A 14244-nucleotide genomic window follows, 5' to 3' on the forward strand; every position below is an offset into this window, starting at 1 on the left:
CAGTTTCATGGAATTACATAAAAATAGAATGAAGACTGTTTTATACCTTCAGATATTTTCCATGTTTTGAATCATGTGAAATATATTTCTTAAATATTCTCTTATGCCATTCAATAACGTCTAAAATAGCCTAATGCTTTTCATTTTCTTTATGTAATTCCTGACTATTTCTTAATTATTCTGCTTTTATTTTGTTTCTGTTGTCAAGGAGATCCATTATTCATTTGATTTTCTTAAGGATTACTGCTGATATAAGCTATATATTTTTTTCTTTAGTAGATATGACATTTTAACAAATTTATTTTGGACATTTATTGAAATGGATATGTAATATTTCCCTTTGACCAATTAATTTGATGAAATGTAATAACAGATCTCCTGATAACTTACTAACCTTATTAGCCAGAAAGAGTCATGCTCAAAAACAAAGCATTGCTATTTTAGTACAATTTTTGAATATTTTCGCTGCATCTTTTAATTACAATGTTTGCATCTCTATTTATAAATGGAATTAACTGGCTTGCAAATGTGCTTTTGGAGCTCTCTTTGTCAGCTTTTTACATTTAGGTCATGCCTAATGTGTCTAATAAATTACCGAGTTCTCCATATGGTCTGAGCTCTTGAAGAGCTGATAGGGTATTTGAAAAAATTTCTCTGAACAAATTTTGACCCCAGTGCCTTTAATAAATGAAATTCGTGAGCAGTATTTGCACTTTCCCCCTTCCAATTGCATAAATGAGTTATTTACAGTTTTGTGGAGAATCATCCATTCGATCTTACTATTATGCTATTGGCTCGGTTGTGCTTTCTCTCTCTCTAAGTCTAAAGGCAGCTGCCTCTGGAAGTTGATCATAGCCCAAAGGAATCCCCCATTGGGTGGTCCCATCTTTCTCAGGCTTATACTTTCACCTCCTAATTAGGGCTTTCTAGTAAGTATTGCTCTTGACAGTCATTGGTGGCTGCCTCCTCTTCAGCTCTATCTATACAATTTCTACCATAAATGGAGTGAAATTTCTGGCAATTGTATGGCAACCTTCCTAGTACCTGCATTAATATAGGCTTTCCTTGCTTTGCTTTTTCTTCTTCCTTCTCTGCTCCCCCTTTAGCTACTCCTCCTATTTTTACTTTGTTTTCTCTCTTTTGGGGAGTTGGGTTAATGGCTCCTTTTATGCCACCATCTTTCCCTGAAGTGTCGACAGCACTTTTTTACTCCTGGTTTAACTGTTTTTTCACCAACAGTAATGTCAATACTAGGGTGCCTTGAGCTATACCTATAAAAACAGTGGGTGTCAGGGGAGATTAATTATAATAGCTAGCATAATCAATCCTGGTAACACAAATATGTTGACACCCCCTTGGCCAAGGCCTGGAGCAGCTTGGCAAAGAATCCATGCTTTTTTTTTTTTTTTTTTTCATTTGTGAAATAATCAAGAACATGGAAAATTTGAGAAGTAACACTAAGGGCACATTTTTTTTTTAAACATTTCCCTTTTTCCTCTTACTCTCTGTGAGCCAATTTTCAATTTTCATTAGTACTAATAAAAGCCAAGACTGTGTTTAAATGGTTTTATAGTTTTCGGGTATAACTGGTCCTAATAAAGCATTATATGAGAGTTAATGCATTCACATTCACATGCACGTCCACACAGCTTCCAGGCAGAGTCGTGAATGGTCCTGTTCTCTGACATAAACCCCTTCCCCAGTATATTGGTAATATTTGCCAATTCAGAGCAGACACGTCTTACTTCATGCTAAAACCCACCACAATGTTATGCACATGGAAGCTTAATTAGCAGAAAATGACATCTGACCAATATTAATAAATGAATCAGGGAAGCTGAAATTCCTCAGGCTGTTTAAGTCTCATTCTTCGGGATACCTTTCTCATTTTTCACTCTCATTATAGACTTTTTCCTGGCTTTGCTGGTGAGCCCTCTGATAAAAAAATGTTGGTTCATTCATCTTTCTTGTCCTCAGGGAGTTGCCCTGCCTTTTGGGACCACTGCAGCCTAAGAGCCTGTATAGCATCCGCAAGAGTGGGCTTGACTAGGAATAATTTTGAGAGCTACTACACGTCTAGTTATTTTTTTAAAAATTTCAATGACAGTTTACATTCAATATTATTCTATATTAGTTTCAGATGTACAGCATAGTGGTTAGAAAAATATGTGTTTTATAGAGTGGTCTTCTGATGTTTCAAGTACCCACCTAGCCCCATCCACACTTTTTATTGACTATATTCCCTATTCTGAAATCTACATCTCCGTGACTGTTCTGTAACTGCCAATTTGTATTTCTGAATCCCTTCACCCTTTTTACTCAGCACCCCCAACAAGTTTGAATGTGGATGTGTTGACTCTAATATAATGCTCTATAAGAATCAGTTATACCCCAAATCTATAAAAATATGCTATTGTCACTATTAGGGCATTTTTGTCTTTTGTATGTTAGGACCCACCATCAACAACTGTCAGTCTGTTCTCTATCTATGAATCTGTTTCTATTTCGCTTGTTTATTTTGTTCTCTAGAGTCTACATATAAGTAAAATAATATGGTATTTGTCTTTCTTTATCTGAGCTATTTATTTTAGCATAATCCCCCCTGCCTCTAGTTACATCCATGCTGTCACAAAAGACAAGATTTCATTCTCTCTCTCTCTTCCTCTCTCTCTCTCGTGGCTGAGTAGTATTCTGTTGTGTACTAATATATGTACCACAGCTTTTTTTAATATTTATTTATTTATTTATTTATTTTTATCTAGTCATCTATTGATGGGTATTTGGGTTGTTTGGGAAGACAAACTGGTGCAATCACCATGAAAAACAGTGTGTAGATTCTTCAAAAAATTGAAGATGGAATTGCTTTATAAGACAGCAATTCCACTTCTGGGAATTTATCTGAAGAAACCTGAAACATTAATTTGAAAGACTATATGCAACCCTATGTTCATTGCAGCGTTATTTACAACAGCCAAGACCGGGAAACACTCCTAGTTTTAATAGAATAGGGGGGGGGGGAGGTGCTGCATTTTGCAAGGCCAAATGTTTCTTCTCTATACGTTCATCTTCCTTTTACTGTGCTTTTTCTCCACGAGAAAGAATTACTCCTGGTTACCCGTGAAATCTTTCTTCATCAGTCAATCAACTGCACATTTATAGGACTTCCTGGGTTGTGTCATAGTTTTGTAAGAGCAGCCACGGCTAAGTTGTGTAGTTGCTAATTATTGCTGGAATCAATTACAAAATGTGACAACATGGCACTAATAACAAGTTCACTTTCATGAGCTATAACGTTAGCATAATTTCCTAACTATGGATTGCAAACATAACCAGGGGATGGTGGAGGACACTGGACAGTCCCCTCAGGTATCTATGGATGTAGCTAGAAGGATCCCACTGTGGAGCATGATGCTTTATCTTACTAGCCAACTAAGAGAAACCACTGAATAGTCAAAGTTCCAAGGAGAGGATTAGTTAACAAGATTATTAGCCAAATACACATACACATCCATGTGTATATACTATATTCACAAATGGTAGAAACATGTTTGATGCCACAGGAAATTGATGATGATATGATAAATAAATAAATAGATTATAAGATGTATATATAAATGACTCTTAAATTGTGAAAAGATGTTCAAACCCACACTTAATAAGAGAAATGCAAATTTTAACTATAATGGGCCAAAATCTAAAAGCTTGATAATATACCCTGTTGGTGAAGCTGTGGAGAAATAGGGATGCTCACACATTGCTGGTGGAAATGTGAATTAGTACAATCCCATATAGAGGGCAAATATTGAAGTTAAAATGGCATATATCTTTGACTCAGGAATTCCATTGGTGGGGATATATGCTTCAGGTAGCATTGTATGACATATGTAAAGATTATTCTTGGCAACACTGTGTAATAGGAAAAGGCTGGAGACAAACCAAAGTCCACCCAAAGTGACTGGTTAAATAATACTGTATATTTATAAAGTGAAGCACTGTGTAGCTGAACTAAAGAATAGAGAAACTCTTTATGAAGTGATATGGAAAGATCTCTAAGATGCATTAAATTAAATAAAAAACAGGATCCAGAAAAATGTACATAATACGCTATGGTTGGTGTAATATGCTATGTTTTATGTTCTATAATACTAATATATATATATATATATATATATATATATATATATATATATATATAATAATATTTCCATGGAGATGGAATAAAATACTGGAAGGATATTCATCAAAACCTTAGAGCCTTTCATAAATAATGGAAATATGAGTGATTAAATAAATTATAGGAATTTTCACTGCGCTCCACAATGCATAGTTTTAAGTATAATATAATGTTTTAAATGATTTTGCAAGAATACAAACCAAGTTTATCTGTAGCATTTTGTAGCCCAGAGGTACATGATTATGAATATAGAAGCAAGGGGTGAGGGCTGTGGAGACTGTCTGGGCCTTATTCTCTGGTTAACATTTTCACATGCCTCCCAGGAAAGGCATTTGTCCTGTACCCCCTAAGGACAGTTGGGAAAGTTCCACGGGCTGGAGCATAGGAAGGCAAAATGCAGAGGTCAAGTAAACATGAGAATGGCTGGGGCCCGTCCACGCTGTCTTATCAGAGGTAAGTACTTATTAATAATGCCATTCCAGGCAAAGCCCACAGAAGATCATTTCTTGTGGAGAAACTGTCGGGGTTATCCCAATAAAAGCAGTTTCCTGACTTTGTAAAAGCAAAATTCTTTAAATAGCATTTAATTGTAATTGTAAAAAACATGAAACATACATTTCAGGAAAGGGCATACATCAAATTACCTGGTATAATAAGTAACCTTTAAGCAAACATTCACTCGACTACCACTGAGCTCAGGAAATATAATGCCATCCCCTCAGAAGAACTTCTCAGTGTCCCTTCTTGATCACATCCTATCCCTCCCCCGAGAGAAAATCACCGTCTGCACTTCCATGGCGACGACCTCTTTGCATGCATTTATAATTTTGCACTCCACTCTTAAAGATATGCTTTCATCTTGCCTGTCTTAAAACTTTGTCTATAAGAGTCATCCACGTTGCATAGAGTAATATTTTATTTATTCTATTAACTATATAATATTCTGTTTCATGCTTGTACCACAAATTTTTTTAATCTACTCTACTGATGATGGATATTTGGACTATTTCCAGGCTGGGGCATTAAGAACAATGCTGATAATACGGACAACATACTAGGTGTATTTGGGTGCATACATGAGTTTTTCTAAGGTTATTACCCAGAGTGAAATTGGGAGGTCCTAGGGTATAAATAGCTTCTTCTTTTTTTTCTAGATACTACAAAACGTTTCCCAAGGTGGTTTTATCAATGTATACTTCTCTTAGCAGACTACAAAGGTTCTCATTGTCCCTCATCATTACCAAAAGTTCTAAATGCTTAGTTTAGCCAGGCTTCTTTTTAATATATTTTACTGATTTTTTACAGAGAGAAAGAGAGAGGAATAGAGAGTTAGAAACATCAATCAGCTGCCTCCTGCACACCCCCCACTGGGAATGTGCCTGCAATCAATGTACATGCCCTTTACCAGCATCGAACCTGGGACCTTTCAGTCCGCAGGCCGATGCTCTATCCACTGAACCAATCCAGTTTCGGCTAGTCAGTCTTCTTAACATTTGCTAGTGTAGTAAATGTGCAGTAAGATCTCATGGTTTTAATTTGCATGTCACTGGTGATGAATGAAGTTGTGGACTTCCCCATATGTTAATTGGTCATTTGGATATTTCCTTCTGTGAAGCAGATGTTCAAAACTTTTGCCTGTTCTTTTATTGGATTGCCTTCTTTTAATAGTGCTTAATTTAATCCATGTATTAATAAAGAGTTTAAATGATGAATAATCAGGGTTAGAGGTTCACCATGCAGCCAGAGAGGGCAAATGCAGCAACTTATTTAGAAAATTTTTTAGAAAATACCTCTTTATATAATTAGCTGGCCCAAATTATTAACGGGATGATTTGGGCCTAAGCATCTGCCCACCACCCTGTCTGCTGCCAGTCATCTTCCCATGCACCCAGGTCAAAGTATGTCAACCACAATAGTTAACATTCACCAGCCTCTTACCGAGTGCATGGTGCTGGGCAAAGCAAGGTATCTTATTTGTCTCTCTCAGTATCTCTATTAGACTTGGAGGCATAAATAACCATTAGACTCAACTAGAGAGTGAAATGACTGAAAGTTGATTAGCCATCTAACTGCTTATACTCATTATTATCCTGCCTCAAACAAAGATTTTTTTCTGGTTCCAAATTCAGGATTGACATGTACCATGGGGATGACAATCATTTCTAACAGAAGAGAATATAACCAAGTATTTAATTTACAGCTGGAAAAATTAAAATTCCTTAAAATTATAACATGATGATTATGAAGGGTACTGACATACAGAAAGTAAGTTTATGTGAAGCTTCCTACGCCCTTGATTTATGTTTGCATCATAACCCATACATGAATGGCAAATATAGATTCTTTCAACTTACTGCTGCATTCATAAATATTTTATTCATCTTGAAAAGGTAAAATCACATGCCCTTATGTGGACTTATGTTTTAGGATAAAAATCATGATATAAACAATGATAGCAAACCCACTCATACGTGTAGCAGCAGCAGCAACCCTACACTCTCCGAGCAAGAAAAGGACAGCCCAGCACGCTGAGTTGTGTCTCAAGGGGCCATTCTACTCATTAATAAGCATACCACAGCAAAATGTTCGAAAGCAAAACACTAATTTCTTGGACAAGCCTCCTCCCCCCTCCCCCAAGAGATCTGTGGGAAAGTAAACTTTATTTCCAAGTTCAACTGTGAATTTGTTGGAAGCTAAAAGAACTGTGCATATTTAAAACCAAACTTGTAGAAAGGTGATGCGACTTTGTAAAGATTGTGATGACTAAGAGCTGAGCTGTGACATAGAAGCATCGAACAGACTGTCGAACCGCAGAGGGAAGGCAGGGTGGATGGAAGGAGATTAACCAGAGAACTTATGTGTATATATGCATAACCCATGGACACAGGTAATAGCGAGGTGAAGGCCTGGGATGAGGGGCAGTGGTGGGCTAGAAGGGGTCAATGGGGGATTAAGAGGAACATAAGTAATACTTTTAACCATAAAGATTTAAAAAAGTAAAAAAAAAAAAAATCAAACTGCATTCCATGAAGTAGATGGCAGCTTTTGAAGCAGCTCATATAATAAACTTTAATTCATAGGGTTTCCCCCACGTTTGAGGGAACCTTCTGGATTGAACGTGCTCCTGGGTCCTGTACGGCTTGGAAAGCTATGTTCTTTCTCCCATCAAGACCCTGCTCAGGCTTGTAGTTTTGTTCGAAAGAATAATTTTCAGTGTCCCTTCTTGGCTGAGCATTGATCCCCCCCACGCTGCTGGGCTGATTAAATCCCACTGTTGGCCTCACACTGTGCAAGAGGCCAGATGGCATTCTGTGGCTCAGGAGAAGTTCCCAGGCAAAGAAATGCAGGCACAGCCGGGCAGAGTCACTGATAAAAGGCAGGAAGAATAGGAAGGGCACCCAAAGGGTCTGCCAGAACAGTATCCGGGTCTTTTATTTTGATTTTCTTTTAAAGTCCAGAATAACATTTGGGACATAATAGTCCCCTGATACCGATGGACACATGGACCCAATACCAGAGTGGCATTGAAGAGTGCTTACAGATCCACATGAAATCCTAACCGATAAAAGAACGTGGAAAGAAAGAAGGAACAAGAAAGGGCGAAGAGGCACCAGGGAGTCATCTCTACTCACACTTTCTCGTAAATCTTGTTGTGGTGTTCCGGCCATTGGATCATGCACACCATCCTGTTAGGCATGGTCACCGTGGTCGCGTAGTAGCCCTGGGGGAAGGCCAGCAGGAGAGCCAGGACCCAGATGACAAAGATGACCACCTTGGTGGCTGTCCCCGTCAGCCGGGGCTTGAGGGGATGGATGATGGCCATGTACCTGGAACAGAGAGGAAAGGACAAAGCTCCGATTTAGTCACCAAAATCTACATTAGATTATGTATTGTTCCTCCCGAGGAAAACTTCCCCCAAACCCTTGAATCCTGGTGAGTTTTATAACGGTTTTCTTTTTAAAATTAAATTAAATATTTTTTCACCATCATTTGTCTCCCCATCCCATCCCCCTCCACCACCCCTCTCACCCTCTCACCCCCAATCACCACAACTGTTACAACTATTTTCTGATATCTCTTTCACAGTCTATCCATAAGTGTTATGTTTTTTTATGATATGAAACAACTAAAATCCATAAGAAAAATAAAGCAGATTTTCTATTTCAGATCCCATCAAGCAATATTCCAGGAGAGAAGTTTTCATCATAGAAACGCTGAAGCTAGGGACACGATGTCCAAGTATAGGCCAGTGGCTTACAGCGAATCAGAAGAAAACAACAACCAAGGTCATAAATGTATTCAATTTAAAGACTATCTTTATCCTTTTTGGAGTAGGGAATAATGGTGATAAAAACAGTAGTTTTTAAAGTCCTTAAGTGGCAATTTAAAAGGCTAGCAATCCTCCATCAGCCCACACAATTTGAAGGAAAGTGAATATGTGTGTGTGAGAAAGCAAAAACAACAACAGCTCCTGGAGATAGCCTCATCAATCCTTTGAACATCTAGAAGAGAGTGTGTGATAACAACCCATGCCTCAGGAGAAGGAAGAAATTCTCCACCTGCTGAGACAGACACAATAGAGCCTGTCAAAGGACAGGGTCCGTGAAAGCTCCTTGCAGGAAGAGGAAGGGGGAAGCAAAGTGAATGAGGCCTCAGAGCTTAGGGCCCTTCCTCCATCTCTCACACCGGGGACCTGGCACTCAATGTGTCCACACATTTGAATTTGTGTGAAGCCTCTGAGGACAGTGTACCTTTTAGGAATAAAAATCATTTTAATCAGCATTTCATGTCAGTTATAATCACATCAATGTTGCCTCCTCCATTTAAAAAAGGCATATTCTTTTGTGTATTTTTCTTGCAAAATGTATGGATCCATCCCTTAAAATATGCATGCATTTTGTTCAGAGTAGGAATGAGGTCTTATACTGACGTTGGGTTTTAAATATTATCTGGTAAATCCTCAGAATGGTGCATTTGATTCTCAGACACGCAGGTGTTTCTGGCTTCCAGGGACAGAATGGTCAATGGAGACTTAAGATGTGAGTAGACAGCAGCACAGGTGTCAGCTGCCTCCACATAATTCCACATAATTTGTTCTCCACACTCTTTGGACTTCTCTAGGATCTCGAGGCCAGACTGGGTTACAAGTAAAGCAATTTCAATCAGTATGCATGCCACACATTCACACTGGGCACCTGCGGTATGCAGAACACAGTGTTTCCTTCTCGGCTCCGAGCTTCTAATTTCTCCAGGGAGAAGAGGCACATAAATAATCAGCCGCAACGTGACAGTAGGATGTTCAGCCTCCATCGGCAATCTGGTAAATACCTTAGGACCTTAGGGAAGCCGCAGAGGTAATCAAGCCTTGGAATGGCAGGGGGACTATTGGAGGCGAGTAAAGAGGCATGCGTAGCTGGGTTTGGGGTGAGTCTGCCTGAGTACCTTGGCTTGGAGGGCAGGGAGCATTCAGAGCCTCCTTCCCTTCTCTATGTTGTGATTAGATCTCCCTCCGTGTCCAGGAAGCTTGATGGCTCTGTTTTTACGAAGGCATTCTGAGTTTCCTTTTAGCATCCTAAACATTAGAATACCTTTCCCACATTTTCTTACTAGGGACCTATGCTCTCCTTCTCTGGTCTCCAAGAGCAATGCCACTGAAGGTGTTCAATGCATGAGGATGCCTCAAGCAGCTTTTGCAGAGATGATCAGGAGAGATGGTAACCTCCAGGAAGGGAACTCCAGAATCCTTCTGTCTCTTCTGGAAAGAGGGTAGATGATCTTGAAGTCAAGATGGAGTGAAATTAGAAAGAGGCTTGAAAAATATATTGTATTGGTGGTGAGGAGTAATTTATAAATTTCTGGGCAAGTTTCCCTGGTTGAGTTGATGGTTTTAGAGCCTGTGACCCAAGTTCCATCTATAGAACAGCAAAAGGGCAAAAACAACCCTCATGATGTTGTGACTCAAGCTTTGTCTGTCTTCTTTAGGTTTCTCCAAGGGGCACAGCTACTTCCAAGGGAGGTCTTGTATATGTAGGCTTGAGGACCTCCCACTCCTGGGATGGTTTTCTGAAAAGAACCCTGAGAAGTCTTGGTTTCCATCCTGGATCTGCCTTTTTCTTGCCATGTGACAGCACTAGAGCATTGATTTCCTCTCCAGCTGTGGGGTTAGAGTGGATGGGGGATCCTCAAAGTCAGAGCCAACAAAGGTGGACCTGGGCAAACACTGTCTTGTCTTCTTTCCAGTTATTGGATGGCCATGGCCAGAACCTCTGAGTATTTGCATTAAACTTGTAGGCTTGCTTATTGGATCATTTCCCAGAGGCAAGATCTTTCTTCTACAAAGCCAGACACATACCCATGAAGATGCCTTTTCTTTTCAGCACCGCCCAGGCTCCTGCTCTCACTGTGGGCTGTGCATTCTCAGCCTTCTCAGGGAATGAAAGAGGATGCCCAGGGGAGAACGTGCTGATGACATTGCCCCCTTTTAATATTACCTCAACTATTTTAATTTGCTTTTAACTCAGGATAAATGCTCAGTCTTAAATAAACATACCCTAACACCCCTTCCCTAGCCCACGATGGCAATCCGCCATTCAGAATCTAATGCGGCTGGGGCTTAGGGAGGATTGCATCAGTTTATTGGTACTGTAGCTCCAAATGGTGGCAGAGAGCCATATTTTATCTCTATTGCAAAAATGGCAATTTGGGAGCCCATCTCAGTTAACTCTCTGCCGGTCCTTGAGTGTAGGAGCCATTTCAGTGACACATGAAAGTATTACACACTTAAAGCCAGAAAGAATAAAAAAGATTGGCTTTTAAAAATGTATGTATTTTTTATTGTTCAGAAACACAGCCGTTTATAAATCTCCCTCCTTTCTTTATTTTTTTCCCCCATTTCTTTTTTTTTTCTCTCTCTTGCAATCTTTACTTCTAGGGTTTGTGTGACATGCTTCATTCTTATGTACCCCAAAGCTAGCACTGTTTGGCTACTTTGTCCACAGATAGAAGCATGTTTATTTATTTTTTTTCTTTCCTACTGCCCATTTCTAGCTTGGATTCCTTTACACATTCATGTATTTGTTTGTAACCACCCCGAACCATTCTCATGTATTAGATTATAAGTTATCACTGAGCCAGTGCTGTGAAGCCCTAGGAAAATGCATTCAATAAATATTTATCGACTGCATTGTGCTCATGGGACTGGAAGACAGTCAATGAAACGTCTTCTTAGTTTACGCATTCATCACCAGGCAGCCAGAGACGGGTCTGGAGGCTGTATGGATTCTGTTCTCCACTTCAGGTTGTTCCAGTCCCACGGAGGGCCATCGGCTTTGTTTTGAATTGTATCTGGCCTCCCAGCTGAAAAACTTGACGTGCTGTCTTCCTCTTACATGATTATACTTTATAAAAAGAACTCTCCGTGTAGTCCCCTAAATCTGGAAAAATATAAGGCTGCACAGTTGTGCTTTTTTTTTTTTTTTTTTTTTTTTTAATGCAGAGTGAAACAACTTTATGGGGGGAAATAATCCAGTCTTCTGACAAGAGCAGTATCCTCACAGCTTCCTCCTATACTAGCCCTACATCTTCTGAAGAGAGGATGTCTTTCCTCTACCTGGAGATCTGTCCTACCTTTTACCACATCCATTCCCCACCATTTCAGTCCCCCTTCTCTTTTATCCCCCACTCACTTCTTCCTGGGTTGATACACATTTCCTTTAAAGAACTGTATCTTCCTGGGTTTAAATGACCAGGAGTGGTGACAGCTGAGAGCATGGCTGCTGTAGTCTAGCTTAAGGATTGGCATTTTTTTTCTCTGTAAAGAGCCAGATAGTGAATATTTTAAGCTCTGTGGCCCATACAGTTTCTGTCATAGCTACTCAACTCTGCCTTTGTTGTGCTAAGGCAGCTGTAGACAAGACAACCATTGGGGATGATTGTGTGCCAATAAAATTTTATTTTAAAAAACAGGTGGTGGCTAGAGTTGGACCCCTGGGTCTTAGTTTGCTAATCCATTGTCTAACATATGAAGGACTCAAACTGGAGCTCCCTGAGGGGTTAATCTCAGAGCCCACAAGCAGTCAGTAAGGTGCTCAGTCAACAGTCATAACCCAGAGTCTCGCCTCTTGTCTGAGTACAGTGGTCTCTGAGCCCAGGATGGTTTTCCTCCTGCCTCCTCCTGGCTGGCTCCTGCTTATTGTCTTGGCTTGGCCCAGTCACACTTCGCTTTATTTACATATCATACCTGCCTCTTTTTATTCATCCTCCACAGATACTTTGAGGTTTGCAGTTGCTGTGACTTATTTTTATCAGTATCCTTGGCCTCCCTGAGCCTAGTAAATGTAGTATATACTCAATAAAAGCTTAATTAAAGTAAATATACAAATTTCTTGGCACATAGCTGGGGTTCTGTAAATGGCTTTGGAATAAAAATAAATGCAACAGGAGAAACACACACACACACACACACACACACACACACACACACTATAATTTTATTCCTTCCAGTCTGAACGTGTGTGAGAATAATTACTGCTCTGTGTTTTCCATTATACAGACACCCAGGATCATCCTACAGGAGTGACCTTACTGGACCTGAGTCACCAGACTTTCTCATGTTTTGATATTAAATCTTTGAATCAATTCTCAGTACGTACCAGTTGATTAAACTCTGCATTGGCCGATATGTTGGGAACTGTGCAGAGTTCAGTCTTTCTGGTATCACCCTCTGGCTTTTCCTATGAACAAGAGGCTATTCTGTCCTTTTCCATCCCATTTTCTTCCATCTCAGGGACCACACAGCCTTTATCCCTGAGATCAATAACATTCTATCAGTTGGGGTTTTCTCCCAGGACATTTCTTTAATCTCCAAAATCTAGGCACTTTATTGGGCCACTTGAGCAGCAACTTTGTCTATTCAACTAAGCTCAAGCTCACAAAACTATAACCGGAGAGGCCCTGGAGCAGGCCACAGAGATGACCCAGCATTCACATACCACCAAGGCATTCTTGGTAATGGCAGAGCCCCTCAAACCCTTGTTGCAATGTTACCCACAATCCTATAAGGCATGAGTTTTTGGTTTCTGCATTGCCAGCAGACTCATTTAAAAAAGTGCCAGCCGACAGCAAGGGAGCAGTCAGTAAGATCATAAGAACTGGATGCAAAGACAGATGGAACCAAGAGCCTGTAACAATTTAGAAGGAACTGAAGGAGGGAGGCAGCTGACTGCTGTCCAGTCCGCCCTGCTGCACACATGCTGAAGAAGAGCCTGTGTTGTTTAAAGATGGTTCAGATACAGAGTCTTCTGTCAGGAACATTCACAGCTGCTTTATTTATAATTTCCAAGATCTGAAAACAATCCAAATGTTCATAAACAGGCAAATGGATAAAAAATACAACATATTCACACAATGGCATGTCACTAGCAGTAAAAAGAATGAATGCTGACACACACATAATGAGGACAAATATCAAAGAACATTATGCTAAGTGAAACAGCCAGACAAATACATAGTATATATTCATGATTGCTCTCATAAGAAGTTCCCGAACAGGCAAACCTAACTCATGGTGATAGAAATTAGAGTGATCTGTATTTTGTAGGGGCATGGTTAACTTGGGTGGTATGCCTTCATGAAACCTCATTGCACTTATACCGAATGTAAATTATACCTAAAAAACACCCCAAACCCTGATGATTCAGCCTTTAAAACAGAAAACTATATCATTGGCCCAATGATCCTATGCTTTTTCCATCAACTGAAATACATCTTGCCGAAACCGGTTTGGCTCAGTGGATAGAGCGTTGGCCTGTGGACTGACAGGTCCCAGGTTCGATTCCAATCAGGGGCATGTATCTTGGTTGCGTGTACATCCTCAGTAGGGGGTGTGCAGAAGGCGGCTGATCGATGTCTCTCTCATTGATATTTCTTTCTTTCTTTCTTTCTTTCTTTCTTTCTTTCTTTCTTTCTTTCTTTCTTTCTTTCTTTCTTTCTTTCTTTCTTTCTTTCTTTTTTTAAAAAAATATTTTATTGATTTTTTACAGGGAGGAAGGGAGAGAGATAGAAATGTCAAT

General features: G+C 39.7%; 1 protein-coding gene and 1 long non-coding RNA gene across 11 annotated transcripts in view; one reads left to right on the forward strand and one right to left on the reverse strand.

The window, feature by feature from the left end:
• The window catches only part of LOC311631350, a 741950-nt gene that overhangs the window by 445708 nt on the left and 281998 nt on the right, over positions 1-14244 (forward strand). The gene's annotated exons all lie outside the window — the stretch shown is intronic.
• The window catches only part of TACR1 (tachykinin receptor 1), a 131913-nt gene that overhangs the window by 53152 nt on the left and 64517 nt on the right, over positions 1-14244 (reverse strand). Inside the window, exon 2 of the mRNA XM_084901380.1 lies at positions 7807-8001. Within this exon, the coding sequence (XP_084757506.1) occupies positions 7807-8001 (195 nt within the window). The remainder of the gene's footprint in view (positions 1-7806; positions 8002-14244) is intronic.

The sequence above is a fragment of the Pipistrellus hanaki genome (genome assembly GCF_964339955.1).
Source record: "Pipistrellus hanaki genome assembly, chromosome: 12".
Taxonomy (NCBI): domain Eukaryota; kingdom Metazoa; phylum Chordata; class Mammalia; order Chiroptera; family Vespertilionidae; genus Pipistrellus; species Pipistrellus hanaki.